This window comes from Schistocerca cancellata, chromosome 2 (assembly GCF_023864275.1).
Source record: "Schistocerca cancellata isolate TAMUIC-IGC-003103 chromosome 2, iqSchCanc2.1, whole genome shotgun sequence".
NCBI classification, from domain to species: domain Eukaryota; kingdom Metazoa; phylum Arthropoda; class Insecta; order Orthoptera; family Acrididae; genus Schistocerca; species Schistocerca cancellata.
Window position 1 is genome coordinate 1,141,649,615 of NC_064627.1, and position 25,916 is coordinate 1,141,675,530.

At 43.8% G+C, this 25,916-nt stretch overlaps 1 protein-coding gene across 1 annotated transcript in view; it reads right to left on the reverse strand.

The window, feature by feature from the left end:
* The window catches only part of LOC126161280 (cytochrome P450 9e2-like), a 75,145-nt gene that overhangs the window by 33,623 nt on the left and 15,606 nt on the right, over positions 1-25,916 (reverse strand). Inside the window, exons 2-4 of the mRNA XM_049917019.1 lie at positions 14,855-14,992; positions 4,867-5,069; positions 4,582-4,774 (exon numbers count right to left, since the gene is read on the reverse strand). Of these exons, the coding sequence (XP_049772976.1) occupies positions 4,582-4,774; positions 4,867-5,069; positions 14,855-14,992 (534 nt within the window). The remainder of the gene's footprint in view (positions 1-4,581; positions 4,775-4,866; positions 5,070-14,854; positions 14,993-25,916) is intronic.

Genomic DNA, 25,916 nt, shown 5'->3' on the forward strand with positions numbered 1-25,916 from the left:
TTCTCGACCTATCATTATCAGTTCACAGACTGCGAATATCAAGCAGAGCTTATTTGCAGCAACTCGTGTGGTGAATTATCAGTGACAGTAGTGGTAATCAATTACTTAAGCTATAAGACTCGGCGGAGTTGTGGGGGAAGAGTTGTGGATAATTGGTAGGCTAGACAGCTTGGTATGGTTCACCAGAATAACAATTTACCGTGTGATTACTGTTTAGTTAAAATATGAAGGCTCAGATTTAATATTAGTTACGTAATTACGTGCACTAAAGTGTGCCACTAGCAAGTGAACGCATTAAAAAGGGGCAGCGAGGAACAGACTTTCATTACGGATGCCACTCAGAAATTGAGAGTTGTTCAGTGAGCACTGAAAAGATGCACGAAGGGATTTCTTACGAGAGACAAGAAAACGAGTAAAGGTGTCAGGCAAAAAGCTGGCTTGGGAGATGTAATTACGGCTTTGATTAAAACGAAACAGAGCTGGGCAGAACCAGGTGTTGTTGTTGTGGTCTTCAGTCCTGAGACTGGTTTGATGCAGCTCTCCATGCTACTCTATCCTGTAAAAGGTTCTTCATGTCCCAGTACCTACTGCAACCTACATCCTTCTGAATCTGTTTAGTGTATTCATCTCTTGGTTTCCCTCTACGATTCTTACCCTCCATGCTTCCCTCCAATACTAAATTGGTGATCCCTTGATGTCTCAGAATATGTCCTACCAACCGATCCCTTCTTCTAGTCAAGTTGTGCCACAAACTCCTCTTCCCTCCAATTCTAATCAATACCTCCTCATTAGTTATGTGATCTACCCATCTAATCTTCAGTATTCTTCTGTAACACCACATTTCGAAAGCTTCTATTCTCTTCTTGTCTAAACTATTTATCGTCCACTTTTCACTTCCATACAAGGCTACACTCCATACAAATACTTTCAGAAACGACTTCCTGACACTTAAATCTATACTCGATGTTAACAAATTTCTCTTCTTCAGAAACGCTTTCCTTGGCATTGCCAGTCTACATTTTATATCCTCTCTACTTCGACCATCAGCAGTTATTTTGCTCCCCAAATAGCAAAAGTCCTTTACTACTTTAAGTGTCTCATTTCCTAATCTAATTCCCTCAGTATTACCCGACTTAATTCGACTACATTCCATTATCCTCGTTTTGCTTTTGTTGATTTTCATGTTATATCCTCCTTTCAAGACACTGTCTATTCCGTTCAACCAGAGGCTATTCTAAAAGTCGGTCAAAGGGGGGGGGGGAACTAATGGGGAGGGGGGGGCGGTTCGGGGAACGGAATATCGCTCAACAGAAGGAGAGTTTGGGCCCTTTCCGACAAATTGGAAAAATTTAGTGTTGCTCAAAGTAGTTTTTGGTAATTGTTTCGGAGTTCAGGGTAAAAAAATGTATTTTAATAAATAAAAAAATAAGACACTACAACTGAGTGGACATAACAGAGACTCAAATGAAGAAAGAAAGACTAAACTGGACAAGGCATACAAAGTAGTGTGGAATCATTACAACAAGAAGTCTATCTCACAAAAAGCCAAATTACGCCATTACGACACGGTGGTGCTCCCCGAGGCACTATATGCAGCAGAGACCACACTAATCCGAGGGCATACACGTATAAGACAATTAGAAAAAGTAGAACGGAAAATACTTAGGAAAATATTTGGCGCAACTAACAACAATGGAATATAGATCAAGAAACATACAGAGGAACTGTACAAACATACGGAGACAATCACAGAAAAGATTAGAAAACGCAGACTACAATTCTATGGACACCTATACAGAATGCCATCACACAGGCTGACCAAACAGATCTTTGACTGGGTAACCACTAGAAACAAGAAATGGGTGGCAGAGGTAGAAAACGACCTGAACCAACTCAACATAACAGCAGACACAATAAACGACAGAATAAAGTTCAGAAACATCATTAAGAAAAGTAAACTACATGAGATACAATGCGACAAACGAACAGGCATAAAATGGACCGAAGAACGAAAGCAAGATCACAGCCAGAAGATGAAAGAAATATGGGCAACCAAAAAGGCAATCAAGATGAAGCCGAAGACACGAAGCCGACAAGAAGCATGGACAGAGGACCGGAAACAGAAACACAGCGAGCGAATGAGGGAAGTTTGGGCAGCAAGGAAGGCAGCAAAAGGAACTGGCCATGTAGTTTAGTCCAAATGCGCTCTTTAAGGGCAAAACACCAATAATAATAATAATAATAATAATAATAATAATAATAAGACACCTATTTTAAGTTAAATGACATTGTAAGCTATATTGCTGCGTAATTATTAAAAAAAATGATTGAATCTGTTGGAGTAATGTATTCTCTGATTTCTCAAGCCATTTTATCCAGTGTAATACAATACTCCATGGCTGGGGGGGGGGGGCTATACTCCCGTAATGCCTCCCCCCCCCCACACTTGCCACCGCGCCTGGGTAGAACATGTGCCCAGACGACATCAAGTGTGGGATGATAATCATTACGGTGATGATGTAAATCAGAAGGTGTGCCTGCTACAGCAATGCCCCTGCTAGTCCCAGGCTCTGTCCCGAAGCGGTTCGATGTATTATTCTCTCCACTAGGCCATTAAAGAAGTATACCGTCTCATTGAGTGGCACAATGCCCCCGTTATGTGTTCTAGGACTTCAAAGGAATCGAGTACGCCAGCTGTGCATACCGTTCAGTAATAACAGCAAGATTTTGTAGGCTGACACTTCAGCAAGTGGACTGTGTAAGCAGTCCCACCGTTCAGTGGTTAATGGTGGTTCTTTCCCAATCACATGTCTACAAACAGCAGCACTAGCAGTAAAGGCTCATTACTTATGTTACAGCCTGATATTTCTCACCATAATCACTATTATTAATGTGCCGCTAGTTGCGGAGGTACATCAGCTTTTCAGTGTCGTCTTGAAAGAAAGTTACAGCTGTGAGTTCTATCACACTATGATGATATTCCACAGTTGTTCGTTTAAACTAAAACGAAGATCACCCAACTACTTCATCATCTCCAAAGAAATGTGCAAGTGTTACGGTGCAAAGCCACGATTCGATGGACGGTGATTGTCCATACTGAGAAATTTCTTGTGTTGACTGACCTAAAGCTCGGCTAAAGCTCCGTGATAGAAATAAACTAAACATCTGTTGCGAGGTATTGCATGATAGGATTGTTGGACCATTCTTCTTTTCGGAACAAACAGTGAATGGATCAGTGTATCTGAACATGCTGGAGCAGTTTGTGTACCGTCAGATACAAGACTTGCAAACCAACATCATTTTTCAACAAGATGGAGCTCCACTGAATTGGTCAATGGCTGTTCGCAAGTTCCTGGATAGGAAATTTCCCAATCGTTGCATCGAACAAGGCGGACCCATTGCCTGGCCATCACGTTGAACCGACATTACGCCGCTTGATTTCTTCATGTAGGGATTCGTGAAGGACCGCGTGTATGCGACCAAAGTGGACTATATTCCTACGTTGCGCATCATATCACTAATGCGACTGCAACAATAACACAGGAAATGTTACAAAGAACTTGGCAAGAAATTTAATATAGACTCGATATTCTTTGTACTACAAATGGTTCACATGTAGAGGTGTATTGATGATAAATAAATGAGTTCTTTGAGATGCTCTACAATGTGGTGCATTTTTCATTGTCGTAGCTACTGTGGTTTCTTTTCCTGGGTCTTTGAAATCAGGGAGGTTTGAGAGGGACACCCTGTATCTTATTCTTTCATTTTAGATTGTACTCAAGCGACCTGCCAAATATGAGCCGATTCGGTTGGCCATATCTGTGGCCTTTCCCTTCTCAGTTTACATAGATGGAATAATTTAAGAATTAAGTGCACCGCACATAGTAGCAGAGTGAGAGAAGCTGTGTGTATTCGTAAGGTGTGGAGAGAGGTGAGCAGCGGGATGAATATCCGAGCCGTGTGTGCGGCTCTATTCGCAGCACACTGCCCATGAAAACTAGGGGTCCCGCCCCGGTTCGACCCCACTTTTAACTTGTCACTACAGAGATCCATCACAGCGTATACTCTGCTGAACGACAAAAAAAGTAATGAGTAACTGCGACGTTTCCAACGAATCAAAAGATTATTTTCTTCACGTTTCATCGTTGACTCGTGCAGGGAGCACTGGTTCTATTACCGGGTTGTACTAACTTGTTAGTACAGCGCACTCCAAACCTCTCAACACGACTACCTACGGAGTGAGCACAGTCTACTGCGCATGTTCTCATAATTAATAATAATAGAAAGTATTACACCTAAGCATTTGTATGAGTAGTGGCTTACTGAAATTGCAAAAATGTTTGTTACGTTTCTGCATTTTGCAAGGTTCAGAATCTTCACACTACCATCAAGTGTCATCAATATCTGCTAGGATATTATGGTGTGCTGGGACATTCTTAGTAAAGCGTTATATCAGTTACGTAATGAGGTTTTGGCTGCATGGTATCACAAATCGCCACGAATTAAGTTCAGAATTCACTACAGCGTATTGTAAACTTGAAAGTCATAACCAAGTATATTTACATCTCAACTATTACATACCTGTTCTCTTGCTTCCAGAGCTTCTTCCGTCTTCATCTGCTTGAGATGCACGCTCACCACCTCTGATCTGCATAAGTAATTGAATCAAATCCTGTCTCTCTATTTTCTGTTCTTCACGTACTCTGATTGCCTCAGAAACCAGGGATCTGAAGAATCCCTCCGTCCTGGGATGGAAGAACGGTATGTTCAGAAACTAGATGACGGAAGAAGAGACATCTTTGCTTACTGGATTCTTCATACAGTAATTTGGATATTTTTTTTTACCTTGAAGTGAACTCTACATACCTCCATAAGCCTCGGAAATATCATATAGCCTATGGCGATGATTCCCCGCAGCCCGCTGAAGTTTGTCAGGTCGCGTCCCATGCGATAGAACTCATTGTCCGGGTTCGATATGGAGTCAACTCGGAAACCGAAGGCCGTTGAAGCTATTACGTCGTTTGTCACGCGGGCGTAGAAGTCCTTCATCTCCAGTGTCACTGAGCCGTCTAGAGCAACACAGCATTCAGATCACCAAAGTATATGGTTAGCAAGAAGAACCAAAGTTATTAAATTTATTATATTATCTAAAGCAGTACGTAAATGTCTTAAGCAGAATTAGCACCATCTTTTATACCAATTTCCTCCTGATTTTTTAAATTTGTTTCATATCTCAGTTTGCCATAATCTTCATTTTATTGTGCAAATTTTATTACATTCATAACCTTGGTAATCCTTCAAGATTGAGTATATCATATGTGAAAACCATTAAATCCAGGTAATCTCATTAATTTTAAAATGAGCCGGCAAGTTTTTTCTGCATACTATTACCACGTCTTTATTAACTCGCTCTCTTGTTTGTTTGTCTATTCGGTACAAATTTGACAGTTGATTTTAAACTAACCTCCCGATGAGCTAGAGGCTTGAAATTTCAAACATATCTCGGAACTGGATGACAATGCAACATTAACTCGCTTTCTTGTCTCTCCGTCGGTCTGTTCGGTACAAACTTCCCGATGATCTACAGACTTGCAACTTGTAACATATCGCCAGAGCTGGATCGCAGGTGAAGAAAGCGAATTTGTTAACAGTTTGCAACAATCAAATACCAATATTAATAGTGAATAGTGCATTAGTGACGATTTCTTTGATTGCCATCCAACGCAAACGACGCGTAGAGAAGGAGTAGCAAAAACAGCAAGAGCAGCTTCAACAGAGATCCTAAGCAAATAAGCTTCCAAGATAAGCCAAACGGTGTAAGCTAGATAAAGAAGTTCTCGAAAAGGAGGGCGATACCTAACGTGCAAATTCCAAGGAACGAATGACTCAAGCCAGAGGAGGAGAAGTGGAACATACGTTCATACAAACGTACTTTCATTTTATATTATTATTTAACGTATGGCTAATACAGACATATCATGAAATTAAATTACATATACTTATGTACATATTGACACACAAGAAACTTAAGTTTGTCTTTACAACTGAATATCCAGTCCTTCAATATCCAGTCCTGCACCTGGAGTTACTAGCAGGAAGTCCTCTTTGGCGCCGTGATAGGCTCGAATCCTGCATTCACTGACAATGTGGTGAACAGTCTGGTATGGAGCCCCGCAGTCACAGGCTGGATTAGGCAGCTTCTTCCACTTAAAGAGAGCATCCCTGCATCGCCCATGGCCGGTACGGATTCTGTTGAGGGTAGTCCAGGTCTTCGGTGGTAGGTCGAATCCACTTGGAAGTTCGGCACCTGAGAAGATGTTATGCAGGTGCACATCTGTCACTGCTTCCCACCGACCTTTCCATTCTTCAAGAGGTTTGAAATCCTTAGCAACAATGTCAGCAGCATAGCACATAGTTGGATGGCGTTATTTCATTCTCTTACGATTAAAAAGTGGCAGGTCGCTACGCACGGGTAGGCTAGAATTCCTGGAGATCTTGTGGAATGTTCTCATAAGGGCAGTACATCTGCGTAGATCAGGAGGCATTATACCGGTTAACAGTGGAAGCCAATAAACTGGAGTAGATCTTATGTTGCTTCCAGTGATTACCTGGAACTTCCGATCGCTTACCATGCCGTTAATCAGTAGAGCCATTGTTCTGCATGGTATGATGCGGAGAAATTTGTAGATAAGGCCTTCATTCCACACAGTGTCGAAGACTGCAGTTAGATCAACAAATGCCACAGATGTTTTCTGCTTCATTTGGTATGCTGACTCGATGAAGGATGTGAGCGACAATACTTGGTCGCAGCAGCTACGCCCTGGTCTGAAGCCTGCCTGATCAACTGGAACGTTCTCTAGGATAGCGCTACTTATTGTGTTGTATATTAGCCTTTCAAAAAGCTTGTAGCAGCAGCTAAGTAGGGCAATGGGGCGATAGCTTTCTACCTTGTTGCTGGGTTTGCCAGGTTTCAGAACATATATTATCTTCGCCTTTTTAAACTCCTATGGAAGTTGACCAGTCAGCAGGATGTCAGTGAAGAATTCTGCCAGCCATTTCTTAGCTTTTCCTCCCATATGGATCAGGAATTCTAGATGGATACCATCGAATCCAGGCGCCTTAAGAGATTTGAGTCAATGTATGAAACTGTGAAGGGATGGGTATACTCAGATGAGGGAGATGCCTTCTTTTTCAGGTCAAGAAGCTGTCGTCTGATATGTCTTGTATGTTTCTTGTCAGGAGGTACTCTTGAGGTAGTAATGATGTGGAAAGCAATTTGGTCTGGTGTTACTTGGGAATTTTTTTCCGCATGCTGGTGCACTTCCTCCCAGTTTTCTCAGAAGACTCCATGCTTTCCTGGGTAAAGTCCATATTTTCGACTGTTTCTGACCATTTCTGCCTCCGAGACATGTCCAAGCTGGACAAGAGTTCCATAGTTATCCCTAGGTTAGCACTTTGGTGGAAGTGTTGGTACAGTGTTTCACTTTCATCATTCCATTCTGGAACATATTCTTTTCGGTATCCTCTTGGCATACACTTCTTAGCTGTTGCTGTTACTGCACCAATGAAGCGTTGATAGTTTTTATGTGATGGAGGTATCCATCGAATGGTCTTATCCAGTTCCGTTGAAAACTTCATGCAGTTCATTTTACAATATGTACTGATTAGAGAGAAACCACAAACGATGACGTAAAGAATGTTTCACTCAACATAGAGTCTTCTAAAAAATATTTTTGTTCTTAAATACCTTTCCACTTTCTCGTACTTATGGTGACTTTTCTATATCTGCTAGAAATTATGCTCACGACTAACTTAATTCGTCCTGAAACTTTACCAAGATCTTACGTCTATAGTAATAATCGTGTAGCTCACGATGGGCCTAGGTCGTACGTAATACGACACGTCCTAAAACGTAATTAAGCGATAAGTAGACAAAGTATGAAAACGGTGGTACGAACGACGTGTCGCACCAACTGGCACATTAGCTTTTGGTTCCATAGTAGAAGGATTACTTGGGTGGAAACACCTGCAAAGAACGTCGACTTTCAGGACGATGCGCTAAGGTGACTAAAAGAGCAGGGAGAATGGTTGTATGACGTTGTATTCAGGTGTACTTGTCAGAATCAAAAATATACACTGACGTGACAAAAGACGTGGGTACCTCCTACTATCGTGTTGGATCTGCTTTTGTCTGGCTTAGTACAGCAATTTGACATGACATGGACTCAACAAGTCGTAGGAAGAACACTGCAGAAGTAATGGGCCATGCAGCCTCTATAGCCGCCCATAACTGCAAAAGTGTTGAAGTGCAGAATTTTGAGCACGAACTGACATCTCGATTTTGTTCTATAAATGTTCGACGGGATTCATAATGGATGATCTGGGTGGCCAAGCCAGTCGCTCCAACTGTCCAGAATGTTCTTCAGTCGCAAACAACTGTGGCTCGATGATAAGGAGCGTTGTCATCTATAAAACTTGAAACATCCCCTCAGAAAAATTAATGAGTTACTGTGATGGTAAAGCCCTTACGTTATTTGATTTTCAAACAGCTGAGCAAAACTGAACGTACTGAGACATTTCTCTCTTTACTTATTCTGATCATCACTAAACTGACACACAATATTTTTGGCGCAACGCAATCTGACTTTGAATAATCCCTACAAAAGAATGGGCCTGACTAACAACAACCTATACCTTTCATGAATCACTTACCTCACAAAAATCTTCGTTACTCGAACTACTGCAATACCGCGAGGACCAATACTTCCAGCTAAACAAAAGATTCTAACTACTGAAGGCACTAACTACTGATAGGCATAGTTAACAAATGAAAGATTTTGATAGAGAACAAACAATGTATTTCCCTTAATAGTGTTCAAAATTCATAATATATATATCAGTTCATGACGCCCAGTCTTAGAAATTTACTCTCTCTGATGGACACACGTCCAGATCATCCGCTCTCAAAACTCCGCTATCTCTCTCCCCACACCCACCACTGCTGGCGGCTCACCTCCAACTGCGCAATGCTACGCGCTGTTAACATCCAACTGCCGAACACTACAATAGCGAATATTTGAACAATGCCAACCATCCACAGACTGCACACAGCACAGTCAGTGATTTTCATACAGAGCGTTACCAATATAAAAACCTAAACAGCCTACTTACAAACTTCCGTCGTTGTTAAGAAACACATTGTCAGTGAATGGCTGCAAATGGTCTCTAAGTAGCCGAACATCTAGAGAACCCAGTTCATTCCATGTAAACAAAGCCCACATCGTTATGGAGCCTCCATCAGCTTCCTCAGTGCCTTGTTGACAACTTGGGTCCATGGCTTCGCAGGGTCTGCACCACGCTCGAATCCAACCACTAGCTTTTATCAGTTGAAATCGGGACTCATGTGATCGTGCCACGGTTTTCCAGTCGTTTAGGGTCCAACCCACATGGTCGCGAGCCCAGTAGAGGTGCAGCAGGCGATGTCTCTCTGTTAGCAACGCACCCGCGTCGCTCGTCAGCTGTCATAGCCCATTAACGCCACATTTCGCCGCACTGCCCCTGCGCATACGTTTATCGTACGTCCCACATTGATTGCTGCGGTTATTTCACGCAGAGTTGCTTGTCTGTCATCACTAACAGCTCTACGCAAACACCGCTGCTGTCTGTCGTTAACTGAAGGCCGCCGGCCACTGCGTTGTTTGTGGTGAGAGGTAATGCCTGAAATGCGATATTCTCGGCACGCTCTTGACACTGTGGATCGCGAAATATTGTCGTTTCCGAAATGGAATGTTCCATGCATCTAGCTCCAACAACCATTCCGTGTTCAGTCTCTTAATTCCCGTCGTGCGGCCAAATGACGTCGGAAACCTTTTCACACGAATCAGCTCAGTACAAAAACACAGTTCCGCCAGTGCTCTGTCCTTTTATACCTTGTGTACGCGATACTACTGCCATCTCTATACGCGTATATCGCCATACCATGACTTCTGTCATCTCAGTGTATATGCAAATCGGTTGTGGTTCTAATGAAAAGTAACTATACGTCCGTTCTAAATATGCGTCAAATTAATGTGTAAACATAATGTTCCAGAAATAATTGTCCTTTGAATCTGCGCTAGCGTTACGGAATGGGTATGACTCCAGAACAAGTACAGGATTCCCCTACTCTACCTACAAAGACATTCAGTATTGTGAACTGGTAATCCTCGTCGTCCGCCGACCCTCACTGCCGCCGTGATCACAAAACTCAGCCCTGTGGTCACGGAGGCGGAGATGTTGGCGGAACTGGATGCCCGCTCCGCCCTCGAAATCAGCGCGACCCGCCGTATTTACAACTCCGGCCCTACCTTCCTCATGCGTGTCTTCACCGAGTCTGCCTCCTCCATAGATCACCCCCTCACTCAGGGAGCCCTAATTTTCAACCGCCGACACACCGTTGACCCGTCCCATTCCCCTCCTCAATCCTATCGCTGCCAATGCTGTCTCCTATGCAACGACCACCTCACACAAAATTGCAAGATCCCCACCCCCTCTCCACCTGCCGCCATTGTAAAGCCTCTCGCTCACTTAAACAGTGTCCTAAGCTCGTTCCTCCTGTTTCCTGAAACACCTGCAACGAACCCCACCCCACCTACTCCTCCAAATGCAAACCAAAACCCCCTCCCACCAACCCTGAGCTCAATGTCCCTGTTCGCCCCATCGACCAGCCCATCCACCCCAACAATTCCCTCTGCCCTCCCCCTACGGTTGAAGACATCATCTGGTTCCTGACCATCGTCCTGCAGAATATCCTCCCCTTCCTACGCCCCCACATCCTCCAGCAAATCTCCCTCGCCGCTCCCTCTGTCTTCCATTTGAATACCTACTTGCACGCCACCTCCTCCCACAACCAGGCCCACTTTACTTTCACCCACCTAGATACCCTCGTTTAAGCCCGTTTCTCCTCCCCCCCCCCCCCACTCCTTTCCCCCTCCCACCTCCTGGTGTGAAAACAGTATCGTCTCCTCTACCTAAACATTCGCTCCCTCGCTGCCAACAAATATCTCTTCATGCATGCCCTGTCCTGCACCACGTCGACTGATTCATTCTTAATGAAACCTTCCTCCAACCTTATCATGTTGTCTCCATCTCTCCCTATTTCCTTCACTGCACCAACCCCCTTCCCCTGGCATGAGGTGGTGTCACTATTGAACATCTCAATCATCTCCCTGTCCAGCCACAACCCCTACTCAATGACCCGACCGAACACCTTCTCCTCAGCATCTTTTTTCCCTCCCTCACCATCACCTGTGCCACCAACTATATCTGCCCTACAGCTCCTCTCCCCTACAACTTCATTTCCCTTGTTGAGCATACCTTCTCCACCTATGTGACTGCTGCCGACCTCAACATCCACAGCTATGACCCTCTGGCGGTGGCATCAGTTCCTTTCAACCCTCCACAGTGATCTTGATCCCCTCGTGCAGCACACCCATCCTGAAAGTAACTCCACCCTGGATGTCATCCTTGCTTCCCCCAATCTTCTTGGTTGTATCACCATGGACATCCTCGATCTCATTGGTAGTGACCACCTCCCCATCCTTCTCACCTTCTCCTCAGCCCATGGCCCCCATCCTGTCACCTGCTCTGCTGCCTCTCTGAAGTCTGGCAATGACTACCACCAAAGAAACTGGGATGCCTACTGGGAATCCATTGTTTCACATGTCGAAAACCACCCCCTTACCTTTCACCATCCTGCTGATGTCCCCCATGCCTCTTCCTTCCACCAGAAGACCATCACTGACTCTATGGAGGCCCAAGTTCTTACCAAACACATCCACCCTCACCACCCAACACTTCCTCCACAGGCCAACCTTCTTCTCCATGAATCCTGCAGGCTCTACCGCTCCTTCCTCTGCTCCTGTGACCAGAATTCACTCCTCCACCACCAGCAATTATAACAACACATCCTCAACCTCCTCACAGCAATGAAACGCCGGGTCTGGCGCCAGACATGTACATGCCTCAACTTCATCCTCTCTGTCAACTCCTCCAAGTACTGGTCTGCTTTCCACCGCCTTACTGATAACCATCCTACCCTGCAATACCCGCTTCACCATCACAACCACCCCTTCCCTGACACCCTCAGTAAGGCTAACCATTTTACTTCTGACCTCTCCAAGGTCTTCTCCATTCCTCATGATCACCATTTTGTTACCCCTTCTTCCCCACTGTCCTTGAATGCACTGATACCTTTGTCCTGCCACTTGCTACCTGTTTTCAGTACTTGGATCTGTTACCCCCTTCAGACATAAATACTCCCATTACTGCACATGATGTGAAACTTGTCCTCTGCACCAAACGCAACACTGCTCCTGGTCATGACTGTGTCAGCTACTGCCAACTCAAGGAATCTTCCCCCCCCCCCCCCCTGTCCTTCCTGGCTGCCCTTGCTACCCAGTACAACATGTTCCTTTCCACCAGCTTTTAACCCTGACCCATAGAAGACTTCCCATGTCCTGCTGTTCCCTAAGCCCAACAAAACCCCCTCTGACATCTCTTCCCATCATCCCATCTTCCTTATCATGTTCAGTGACATCTTTGAGTTAATACTCTCCTGTTGTATTCATCACCACCTTAACCAGCACCACCTTCTGGTCCTCCTTCTTAGCTGACAACCAGCTCCTTAACCTTACCAATCTCCTGTCCCTCCAACTTAACTCCTGTCACTCTGCTATCTTTGTTTCCCTCTACCTCCAGAACGCTTATGACCATGTCTGGTATCCTGGACTCCCCTTCAAACTCCAGACCTATGCACTTCCCATCAGTTTCGTCTGTCTCGTTGCTTCCTCCCTCTCCCATCGTCCCTCCTATGTCACTATCCACAATACCAGCTCCTGTACCTTCTATCCCACAGCCAGTGTGCCCCAAGGGCTGTTCTCTATCTCCTGTATACTGCCAATCTGCCCAAATCTGCCCCGCCTGTTCACCTCCTCCAATTTGCTGACACCTACTTCCTGGCCCTTTATCCTACCCTTCAGCAGTCTAAACGTACCCATCAAATCCCACCTCGACCAGTTCACCACCAGGTACAACCAGTGGCTCCTTCGCATCAATCCCTCCAAGACCCAGGCAATCATCATAAGTAATTCAACCTGCTCCTTCCAGCTCCACGATTTTTACTTCACTTTATATGCTCGTCTTATCCACCTTACTCCTAGCCTGAAATACCTTGGCCTCACCCTCGACCATCACCTCACCTGGAGTCCCCACCTCCTTACAATCCAATACAAAACCCACAATAGACTCTGCCAGGCATGAGGATTGCATCCTTTCACCATCCTTCACACCTACAAATCCTTGATCCGCCCCATCCTTTGTTATGGCAGCATCACTTGGACTTCCACCCCTCTCAGATTCTATAAAGCCCTCCAAGTCCTACAATGCCATGCACTCCACCTCATCTTCCGTATTTGCCGTCCATCCTCTACTACTTCATCCCCTTCCCCCATCTTCTTCTTATCCTTGAACACATCCTGTACATCATCTTCCCCACCCCCTGGTCCCCCCTTCCTCTCCAGCCCCAGCCTGTTGCCGCACCTTTACCGTAGTGTCCCATGTTCTCTCCATCTCCACAACCCCTACCTCCTTTCCCAATGCAACTTCCAGCACCTACCTCTCCCAGATTATAAGCTTCGCCCTGATATCTACTCCTCCTACAAACTCTAACCTCACCTTCTCCCTCCTCCTCATCAGGGCTCTCTCTCCCCTCCTCATCCCCTGAGCAGTTTTCCTCCCCCCTTCACCCCCCTTCCCTGTGGCCCCCTTCTGTGTCTCTGGGCTCCCTCCTGACTTGCCTTCCCTCTCCCACCCCGCCAATCTCCTACCTCTTGGTGTGCCCCCTGCCCTCTATTTTCCTTCCCCCCCCCTCCACCAGCCCCCCCCCCCACTGCACCTTCCTCTCTTTTCTTTTTCTCTCCTCTGAGACCTCCCATCCCTCGACAGGTCCCTAACAGCAGTTTTTATTTTTCATGTGTGCTCCATCGCTTACAGTGATTTTTTTAAGTGTCTCTCTCTCTCTCTCTCTCTGTGTCCGACTTTTAACTTATGTGTGTGACTCCAGAGTATTTTAAGTGCCCCACAAATTGCTGAATGTGTTATTTTAAATTGATCACGACTTTTTTAACTGTCCCCCAATGAACGTCTCCTTATTGGTGTGTATTTTAACTTCCATTGTCTCCATTTACTGTGTTTTTATATCCCCTTTTTCCGCCATTTTTATGTGTAAGTCTCCTCTTGTTATTTGTATGCCACTCGGCTGGAGCGCGGCAGATTGTGCCGCTGCCAGCCCTCCCCAACCCATGTTGGGCGGTGGAATGAAATTACAATAAAGGAAAAAAAAAAGAACTGGTAATACAGTGGACGCAGACACGTGTTGCTCACCAATGAACGAAATGTTCAATTCATTATGAGTAAAAGTAATCCTTGAAGCAAGGATTTTGAGCGTCACAACACAATGTTCAAAGTGGCACGATCATCTGTGCTGAAATAAACTCCCACCAGCTGATTATAGTAATTAGTAAAAACTGAGCTGGATCTCAGAATGGCAACTATTTTGATGAATCCAATTGCATTTGTACCGAAGTGTTCCACTACCACCTAAAAAAACATTCGATGTACATAGATAAGGAAGTGTTCCAGAGATGTAAAAAATTCCCAGAATAAGTCATGAGACGTGGTTACTGCTGAGGCTGGTACAGGTGAATCCAAGTCCCAGATTCATCCATCATTTTAATGTACTCTAAGTAATTTCCACGTCCATTAGCTGATTCTTGTAAGTCCAAAAGCAATGTGAACATTGATCATTTGAAATTACCTTCATCTTCGTTGGTTACTTTCATCAAATAGTCAACCACTTGCTGGCCAATTTCAGACATCAGCACGAACATATTCTTCATCTTCATTGTCGTGTAAGCCGGAGAGAGTGTCGAGCGCATGGCCTGCCATTCCTTTCCTAAAAAGCAGAAAAAATTCCTTAGTAAAGGAAAGAAAGAATATTAAGAACTGTAAGAAATGCCAGTTACATTATCCGTCTTGAAATAATTTTATAGTTCTTTTTAGCGTATGACAAAACTGCAGAAAATGTGATACACGTAAAGCAAAAGGAAAACAAGATATCTACAACTACATCTATACTCTGCAAACAGTTGTCAAGTGGTCCTATCGGTCGGAGCACACACTTGACTTTTTCGAACGTGTGGCTCGCCGGTGTTGAGGGTGCAGTTATGGCTGTGATTTCTAACATATTGCACACGGTACTTTATTGCGTGACCCGCAAGTAAATTTGATTAGTATCTGCCTAGAGAGTGTGTTGTGTATTGCGTATGGAAATGGGAACCTAGAAAAGACGGAGAGGCTTCGTCCCGCCGTAGCCCTCAGTGGTCCACAACCCAACAACAGGCCACAGCAGTCCACTCACCCCACCGCCCCCCCTCCCCCCCTCCCCCCCCCCCCCACACACCGAACCCAGGGTTATTGTGCGGTTCGGTCACCAACTGACTGCATGTTACGACATAAGATGTAATCAATACCTTCACTGCGCGATAACAACGGTGAAGTCACTGATGACAGTGCCACAAAAGCAGAGTTATTAAACACGGTTTTCAGAAACTCCTTCACCAAAGAAGGCGATGTAAATATTCCTGAAGTCCAATCAAGAACAACTGCCATGATGAGAAACATAGAAGTAGATATACTCCGTGTAGCAAAGCAGCTTAAATCACTTAATGAAGTACAGGCCTGCGGTCCAGATTGTATACCAGTCAGGTTCCTTTCAGAGAATGGTGCTACAGTAGCTCCATATTTAGCAAACACATACAACCGCTCGCTCACAGAAAGATCCGTATCTAAAGACTGCAAAACTGCTCAAGTCACACCAATGCCCGGAAAGGGAAGTAGCACTAATCCACTGAATTGCAGCCCTATATCACTAACGTCGATTTCCGGTAGGGTTCTGGAACGTTTACTGTGTTTGATCATTACGAAGTACCTCGAAGAAAACGATGTATTGACACACAGTCAAAAAGGATTCAGAAGATACCTTTCTTGTGAAACACAACTAGCCATTTATACTCATGAAGTAATGAGTGCTATCGACAGGGCATATCAAATTGATTCCACATTTTTAGATTTCCTCAAAAGCGTCTCCTTACCCAACTGCGTGCCTATGGAATATAGCCTCAGTTGTGCGACTGGATTCGGGATTTTCTGTCGGAAAGGTCACAGTTCGTAGTAATAGACGGAAAATCATCGAGTAAAACAGAAGTAATATCCGGCGTTCCTCAAGGAAGTGTTATAGGCCCTCTATTGTTCCTGATCTATATTAACGACATAGGAGACAATCTGATAGCCGTCTTAGATTGTTTGCAGATGATGCTGTCATTTATCGTCGTGTAAAGTCATCAGATGACCAACACGAATTGCAAAATCATTTGGACAAGATATCGCTACGGTGCGAAAAGTGGCAAGTGACCCTGAATATAGAAAAGTGTGAAGTTATTCACATGAGTACTAAAAGAAATAAACTAAATTCCGATTACGCGTTAAGTCACACAAACCTGAAGGCTGTAAATTCAACTAAATACTTAGTAATTACAGTTACAAATAACTTAAATTGGAACGAACACATAAATAGTGTTGTGGGTAAAGCAAACCAGAGACTGCGATTCATTGGCAGAATGTGCTCCCTCCCGCCGTTGGATAAGCAGCTGCAGCAGCAAGTCGTATACTCCTAGCTCACTCATTCGTTACACAGTTTAATTCTTAATTTCTTTGCGTGTTTTTGGTACTTGCATTGTTTAATTCATAAATTTCGGGCGTATTATAGTATTTGAGAGTTGTAGCATCGCGTTTTAGTACCTGAATGGTGTAAAATCGCGTAGTCGTTTGTCTTCTGTTTTTGTTTTGAACGGCCAGTGTCGGTTGGTCACAGTCAGTGTGCTCCCTGCCGCCGTTGGATAAGCAGCTGCAGCAGCAAGTCGTATACTCCTAGCTCACTCATTTGTTACATAGTTTAATTCTTAATTTCTTTGCGTGTTTTTGGTACTTGCATTGTTTAATTCATAAATTTCGGGCGTATTATCGTATTTGATAGTTGCATCGCGTTTTAGTACCTGAACAGTGTAAAATCGCGTAGTCTCCTTCCGCCGCCGAGCAGTGTGTCAGCAGTGCGCAAGTAGCAGCATTACTGCATTTACTAGGCAATCTTGTATTTTAATAACCGTTTAAATTTTGTGTCGATTTGTTTGCGCTCTCTGTAGATTAGTTCAGACGTTCTTTGCACTACAGTTTTTAGCATGGATAGGGACTGCAACTGCTGTGTTCGGATGCAGGCTGAGTTGGCATCCCTTCGCTCCCAGCTTCAGGCAGTGTTGGCTTCGGTCGCACAGCTTGAGGCTGTTGCCAATGGGCATCACTGTGGGGGTCCGGATGGGGGTTTGTCGGGGACGGCCAGCTCGACGGCCACGCATCCCCCGATCGAGCTACGACTGTGGCTGCCCGGGATACTGCCCACATTGAGGCTGATCCCTCACCTGTGGTAGAGTGGGAGGTCTTCTCGAGGTGTGGCAGGGGGCGAAAGACATTCCGGAGGGCTGAACGGAAGGCCTCTCCAGTTTATCTGACGAACCAGTTTCAGGCTCTGTCTCAGGCTGATACTGATCTTCGGCCTGACATGGCTGCTTGTCCTGTTCCAGAGGTTGCCCCTCAGTCTGCAAGATCCAGGCGGTCGCAGAGGGTGGGCTTACTGGTAGTTGGGAGCTCCAACGTCAGGCGCATAATGGGGCCCCTTAGGGATATGGCAGCAAGAGAGGGGAAGAAAACCAATGTGCACTCCGTGTGCATACCGGGGGGAGTCATTCCAGATGTGGAAAGGGTCCTTCCGGATGCCATGAAGGGTACAGGGTGCACCCATCTGCAGGTGGTCGCTCATGTCGGCACCAATGATGTGTGTCGCTATGCATCGGAGGAAATCCTCTCTGGCTTCCAGCGGCTATCTGATTTGGTGAAGACTGCCAGTCTCGCTAGCGGGATGAAAGCAGAGCTCACCATCTGCAGCATCGTCGACAGGACTGACTGCGGACCTTTGGTACAGAGCCGAGTGGAGGGTCTGAATCAGAGGCTGAGACGGTCCTGCGACCATGTGGGCTGCAGATTCCTCGACTTGCGCCATAGGGTGGCGGGGTTTCGGGTTCCGCTGGATAGGTCAGGAGTCCACTACACGCAACAAGCGGCTACACGGGTAGCAGGGGTTGTGTGGCGTGGGCTGGGCGGTTTTTTTAGGTTAGATGGCCTTGGGCAAGTACAGAAAGGGCAACAGCCTCAACGGGTGCGGGGCAAAGTCAGGACATGCAGGGACCAAGCAGCAATCGGTATTGTAATTGTAAACTGTCGAAGCTGCGTTGGTAAAGTACCGGAACTTCACGCGCTGATAGAAAGCACCGAAGCTGAAATCGTTATAGGGACAGAAAGCTGGCTGAAGCCAGAGATAAATTCTGCCGAAAGTTTTACAAAGGTACAGACGGTGTTTAGAAAGGATAGATTGCATGCAACCGGTGGTGGAGTGTTCGTCGCTGTTAGTAGTAGTTTATCCTGTAGTGAAGTAGAAGTAGATAGTTCCTGTGAATTATTATGGGTGGAGGTTACACTCAACAACCGAGCTAGGTTAATAATTGCCTCCTTTTCCCGACCTCCCGACTCAGCAGCATTAGTGGCAGAACAACTGAGAGAAAATTTGGAATACATCTCACATAAATTTTCTCAGCATGTTATAGTCTTAGGTGGAGATTTCAATTTACCAGATATAGACTGGGACACTCAGATGTTTAGGACGGGTGGTAGGGACAGAGCATCGAGTGACATTATACTGAGTGCACCATCCGAAAATTACCTCGAGCAATTAAACAGAGAACCGACTCGTGGAGATAACATCTTGAACCTACTGATAACAAACAGACCCGAACTTTTCGACTCTGTATGTGCAGAACAGGGAATCAGTGATCATAAGGCCGTTGCAGCATCCGTGAATATGGAAGTTAATAGGAATATAAAAAAAGGGAGGAAGGTTTATCTGTTTAGCAAGAGTAATAGAAGGCAGATTTCAGACTACCTAACAGATCAAAACGAAAATTTCTGTTCCGACACTGACAATGTTGAGTGTTTATGGAAAAAGTTCAAGGCAATCGTAAAATGCGTTTTAGACAGGTACGTGCCGAGTAAAACTGTGAGGGACGGAAAAACCCACCGTGGTACAACAACAAAGTTAGGAAACTACTGCGAAAGCAAAGAGAGCTTCACTCCAAGTTTAAACGCAGCCAAAACCTCTCTGACAAACAGAAGCTAAACGATGTCAAAGTTAGCGTAAGGAGGGCTATGCGAGAAGCGTTCATTGAATTCGAAAGTAAAATTCTATGTACCGACTTGACAGAAAATCCTAGGAAGTTCTGGTCTTACGTTAAATCAGTAAGTGGCTCGAAACAGCATATCCAGACACTCCGGGATGATGAAGGTATTGAAACAGAGGATGACACGCGTAAAGCTGAAATAATAACACCTTTTTCCAAAGCTGTTTCACAGAGGAAGACCGCACTGCAGTTCCTTCTCTAGATCCTCGCACAAACGAAAAAATGGCTAACATCGAAATAAGTGTCCAAGGAATAGAAAAGCAACTGGAATCACTCAACAGAGGAAAGTCCACTGTACCTGACGGAATACCAATTCGATTCTACACAGAGTACGCGAAAGAACTTGTCCCCCTTCTAACAGCCGTGTACCGCAAGTCTCTAGAGGAACGCAAGGTTCCAAATGATTGGAAAAGAACACAAGTAGTACCAGTCTTCAAGAAGGGTCGTCGAGCAGATGCGCAAAACTATAGACCTATATCTCTGACGTCGATCTGTTGTAGAATTTTAGAACATGTTTTTTGATCGAGTATCATGTCGTTTTTGGAAACCCAGAATCTACTATGTAGGAATCAACATGGATTCCGGAAACAGCGATCGTGTGAGACCCAACTCGCTTTATTTGTTCATGAGACCCAGAAAATATTAGATACAGGCTCCCAGGTAGATGCTACTTTTCTTGACTTCCGGAAGGCGTTCGATACAGTTCCGCACTGTCGCCTGATAAACAAAGTAAGAGCCTACAGAATATCAGACCAGCTGTGTGACTGGATTGAAGAGTTTTTAGCAAACAGAACACAGCATGTTGTTATCAATGGAGAGACGTCTACAGACGTTAAAGTAACCTCTGGCGTGCCACAGGGGAGTGTTATGGGACCATTGCTTTTCACAATATATATAAATGACCTAGTAGATAGTGTCGGAAGTTCCATGCGGCTTTTCGCGGATGATGCTGTAGTATACAGAGAAGTTGCAGCATTAGAAAATTGTAGCGAAATGCAGGAAGATCTGCAGTGGATAGGCACTTGGTGCAGGGAGTGGCAACTGACCCTTAACATAGACAAATGTAATGTATTGCGAATACATAGAAAGAAGGATCCTTTATTGTATGATTATATGACAGCAGACCAAACACTGGTAGCAGCTACTTCTGTAAAATATCTGGGAGTATGCGTGCGGAACGATTTGAGGTGGAATGATCATATAAAATTAATTGTTGGTAAGGCGGGTACAAGGTTGAGATTCATTGGGAGAGTCCTTAGAAAATGTAGTCCATCAACAAAGGAGGTGGCTTACAAAACACTCGTTCGACCTATACTTGAGTATTGCTCATCAGTGTGGGATCCGTACCAGATCGGGTTGACGGAGGAGATAGAGAAGATCCAAAGAAGAGCGGCGCGTTTCGTCACGGGGTTATTTGGTAACCGTGATAGCGTTACGGAGATGTTTAACAAACTCAAGTGGCAGACTCTGCAAGAGAGGCCCTCTGCATAGCGGTGTTGCTTGCTCGCCAGGTTTCGAGAGGGTGCGTTTCTGGATGAGGTATCGAATATATTGCTTCCCCCTACTTATACCTCCCGAGCAGATCACGAATGTAAAATTAGAGAGATTAGAGCGCGCACGGAGGCTTTCAGACAGTCGTTCTTCCCGCGAACCATACGCGACTGGAACAGGACAGGGAGGTAATGACAGTGGCACGTAAAGTGCCCTCCGCCACACACTGTTGGGTGGGTGGCGGAGTATAAATGTACATGTAGATGTAGAACACTTGAAAGGTGCAACGGCTCTACTAAAGAGACTGCTTACACTACACTTGTCCGCCCTATTCTGGAGTATTGCTGTGCGGTGTGGGATCCGCAGCAGGTGGGACTGATGGATGACATCGAAAAAGTTGAAAGAAGGGCAGCTCGTTTTGTTTTATCGCGGAATAGGGGAGATTGTGCCACAGACATGATACGTGTATTGGAGTGGCAATCTTAAAACATGGGCGTTTATCGTTGCTACGGGATCTTCTCATGAAATTTCAATCACCAATTTTCTCCTCCGATTGCGAAAACATTCTGTTGGCAGCCTCCCACATAGGGAGGAATGATTATCACGATAAAATAAGTGAAATCATGGCTCGCACAGAAAAATTTAAGTGCTCGTTTTTCCCGCGTGCCGTTCGAGAGTGGAACGGTAGAGAGACAGCTTGAAGGTGGTTCATTGAACCCTCTGCCAGGCACTTTATTGTGAATAGCAGATAAACACGTAGATGTAGATGTGAATAGGACTCTATGCTGATGATATTATGTTTTAAAGTGTCTTTGTAAGTTTACACCACTTGAACTGAGAAGCAGAATTCATTCATAGAAATTTTATGTTTGTTACACAGTCTGTAGAGCGTCATTTTCCCTCTGATTATTTTCATTTGTGGCATTTATTTGAAATTTGTGGCATTTATTTTCGATGTCACTTAGCAGAATTAATATTCTTTCTGCAGCGTATTTTGCGCTGGCTGATTAAAATTGTTTGCTAGACTGGATCTCGAACCTGGGATCTTTGCCTCTCACGAGCAAGTGTTCTGCCAACTGAGCTATTCAAGAATGACTCACGACCCGCCTTCACTGCTTTACTTCTGTCAGTACATCATCACCTATCTTCAATACTTCACAGATGTTCGCCCGCATACGTTGCGAGACTAGCACTCCTGGAAGAAAGGATAGTACGGAGACATGGCTTAGGCACAGCCTGTGGAGATGTTTTCAGAATGAATTTTCACTTTCTAGCAAAATGTGCACTTATTTGAAACTTCCTGGAAGATTAAAACTGTATGCCAGACCAGGAATCGAACGTGGAATTTTCCCGTTAAAGGCAAAGGTCTCATGTTCAAGCCCTGGTCCGACATACCGTTTTAATCTGCCTGAAAATTTCAATGTCACCTTATTGAATAATGACTTATTGCAAATTTCCTTGAGGAGTTTCATTTGCTTTCTCTGCAAGGAGTTCTCTTGTTTTCTCTGTGATTATATTACTGCTGTCATCAGCAAAGAGAATTTTTTTCCATGATTAACACTGCATGGAAAGTTATTGCTGTACATATGGAACAATATTGGTCCTACTATGCTACCCTGAGAAACCTTTATATTAATGTGTTTCTTACAGTTTTGTCACTGAATATTTAGCTTTTTCTGACGTTTTGTTACCTCTACTGTTTGTACTATATCTGCTAGGTATGACTGGAAAGTCATTAGCTCCATCTTTTATTCCTGATGATGCTAGCTTATTTAGTAGAATCTTGTGGTCAACAGTATCAAAACTCTCAGAAAGATATAAGAGTATGCGTATGCCACCCTGATCCTGGTCAAGTGCATCACTTACCACTTTTGTGAATTCTCCTATGTCTGATTCAGTATCTCTGACGCTTCGGAATCCAAACTGTGGTTCACTTACAGTGTTGTATGTATTCAAGTAATTAGTTAATCTTTCTTTCTTAAATGGTTCTATCATTTTTGCGAATGATGGCCATACGGAACTGGGAGTCTAGTGTTCTGTGTGTTCTGCATTACCTTTCTTTAGTAGAGACACTACACTGGCTGTTTTGAATCCTCAGGAAACTTCCCTGATGTGAAAGACTCATTAATTAAGTTCTTTAAGGGAGATTGTATACCGAACCCTGTGCGCTTGTTGCAGCACACGTGTTGGTTCCTCATCGAAGCCTACCGACTATTTTAGGGTCCCATACCTAAGTCACTATAAAGGGGAAACACAGGACCACTTTGTTTTCAGTTTGTCTGTCCGTCTGTTATGACACATTTTTCTCAGTAACGTGTAGAGGTATCAAGTTGAAATTTATGTAAAACATTGAGATTTGCGGCCTCTTAAAGGTGTAAAAAAATTAAGCTTCCGAGTCAATGCGATCTAAAGATATGGCCATTTATGTCACATATTTTGATGCAAACTCACTCAATATCTGTAGATTACAAATGAACCATCTACATACATAATGAAGTTTGTACAGAATTGTCAAAGCGCAGGTCCTATTCGCACTTACCAGCATTTTTTTAAATTTTTTAGTTTTTGTACCATTTACTGACTTCATACCCTGTGTTTGGTAATAACATCATTGTACTTCTTGCATATACTTGTTTTTGGAAGTTTATGTTGTGATTTCTCTGCAACCCTTGAAAAATGCTCATTCACATTGTTTGCTAGGTGGTGTGGGCCATGTATTACTCTGTACTCCTACCTTATTAATTTATTTTTATGGTTTTGTTTGTCTCTCCCTGTTTCCTGTTTAATATCATCCCCAATCGTCCTGTTTTTACGCTCTGCATTTCATAATACTTTGTCATTAAAACACTTTTTGTAACGATCAGCAGTTTCCTGGAAATCTTTTTATACCCATGACAGAAATTTATGAGCTCTGGTACTGAAGGGTTTGAGAGGACTCCCTAAAACGTGCTGTTATCCTTTTGTTTATGGGATACATTACTAATGACACTAATACTTTTGTAAATGTCTTTACAATTTTGCATTGACTGGTTTCCCTATATAAGTCATTCCTGCTTTTGTTTACGAGTTCTTTTCGAAAGTTTTTTTCAGTTTTGATTTCAGAAAAAAACATCTTTCATAGGCCTGGAGTTTACGAACTTTTCCACACTTGATTTTACTGGTATTATTTTATAGAAAAAGTCTGAGAATTCAAGATCTTTGATAACTACATCAAACATTTATCTATCCATATTTATGGCCACATGGTCGTTTACCGATGCGGTCATTGTACTTACCCTTGTTCCACTATTGGCCAGCAAGGGCATCTCGGCACTCTAGGGAGCATTACAAGGGTCCTACTAATTTCATTTGTGACATTTGTGTTCGTTTTTTAAAGGAACATACCAACATTTGATTGTTTTACCGTTTATTTAAGTAAAACCCAATTTTTGGCCTTTTATGCCATTTTCAAGTACTTGATTTTGTGTGTTTCACATAAATTGCGGGACACTTAACAAGTTGTCAAGCTGAAAGTTGGTCATAAATTAAGAAAAATATTGGCTACCCACGAAATAGCAGATGTAAAATCACCATCTGGCATTTCGTGGGGAGCCAATATTTTTCTTAATCTATGGCCAACTTTAAGCTTGACAACATATTAAATGTCATGCAGTATTTGTTTAAGACAGAAAATCAAATACTTTAAAATGGAATAAAAGGCCGAAACCGTCCTTGTACGTAAATAAGCAATAAAACAGTCAAATGGTGGTGTGTTCCTCTAAAAAATACTGTGCGACTGTTGCTCAGCAACATCAAAAACTATTTGTGTTTATGTTTATATCTCAGTACAAAGTTATGTTGCTTCTTCTTGTTGAAACTTTATGTAGAACCTCTGTTAATTTATTGAAAAACGTTCCACACGACCATTAGATGACCAATACACAAACAAAATGATTAATTTCTTGTTCATGTCAAGCTCTGTTATTTCAGTACCTACTATTTCAAGCTACTTGTCATCGCATACTACACTGAGGTCATGTCTTGATTTAAATTGCGATATGAAAATCCACCGTTTAAAGCAGTCCTACAGTAAGGGTGCGTCCTTTCATATAACGTTAATATTAAATCCTCAGTGAGACAAACTTCTGTGCAGTTCAAAGCATGGAGCTCAACTTCAAATTGCTATACTTTATTTTTTTATTGATTGCGTATTTGGATGGAAGATTGTAAAGCCTGTGAAATTTCCCATGTCATTTCATCGAGTGGCTTTTTTATGTTATGTAACGAGTACGGCATTTGTTGTATCAGACTCTATCTTGTGAGTGTTCAATACAAGGGTTTTTAAACTGGTGGAAATAGTTTTAGGCAGGGAAAGCTGTTTTCTGCATTTATCCTTAAAGAAACGTGCTTCTCCTACCCATGACAACAAATGTTTGACGATGCATGTCCCAAGATCCACCCCTTATACTTTCATGAATCAGCTGTACCATTCTTCCATTCCTAGTCCTGTTCAGATATAGGACATGCCTAGTTGAAACCCCTCTTTTGATATTCCCGACTGCACACCTGTGCTGTTTCTAACCCCACATTAATCACTATCACAGCTCTATTGAAGCGTGGCCGATAATGACCCGGAATAGTACCACGAGTCAGGGCACCCACCCCTATCCAAACTGTTACCCGCCCCATTCACTAAGATCCTCTTTCGAATAATCCTTACATAAATATCGTAAGTCATCTATCACTTGACTTAGTCCTGCATTTGGTTTAAAATTGCTGATGGGGTGGTATACTGCCTTAAGTTTCCTGAAACTGAAAGCCTACACATCGCCCATGGTTGCCACCTAGCAGCAGTACTTTCCTCTACCTAACATTTTGCATATTGCTATGTCTCCTGGTCCCATTTGAGCTGTGTTGCACATTTCCGGCTCCTAGTTCTACATGAGGCTCTTCTCCACTTAACTCTGGCATTGGTAGATATCTGTCTTTAGTGTTTATAATGAAACT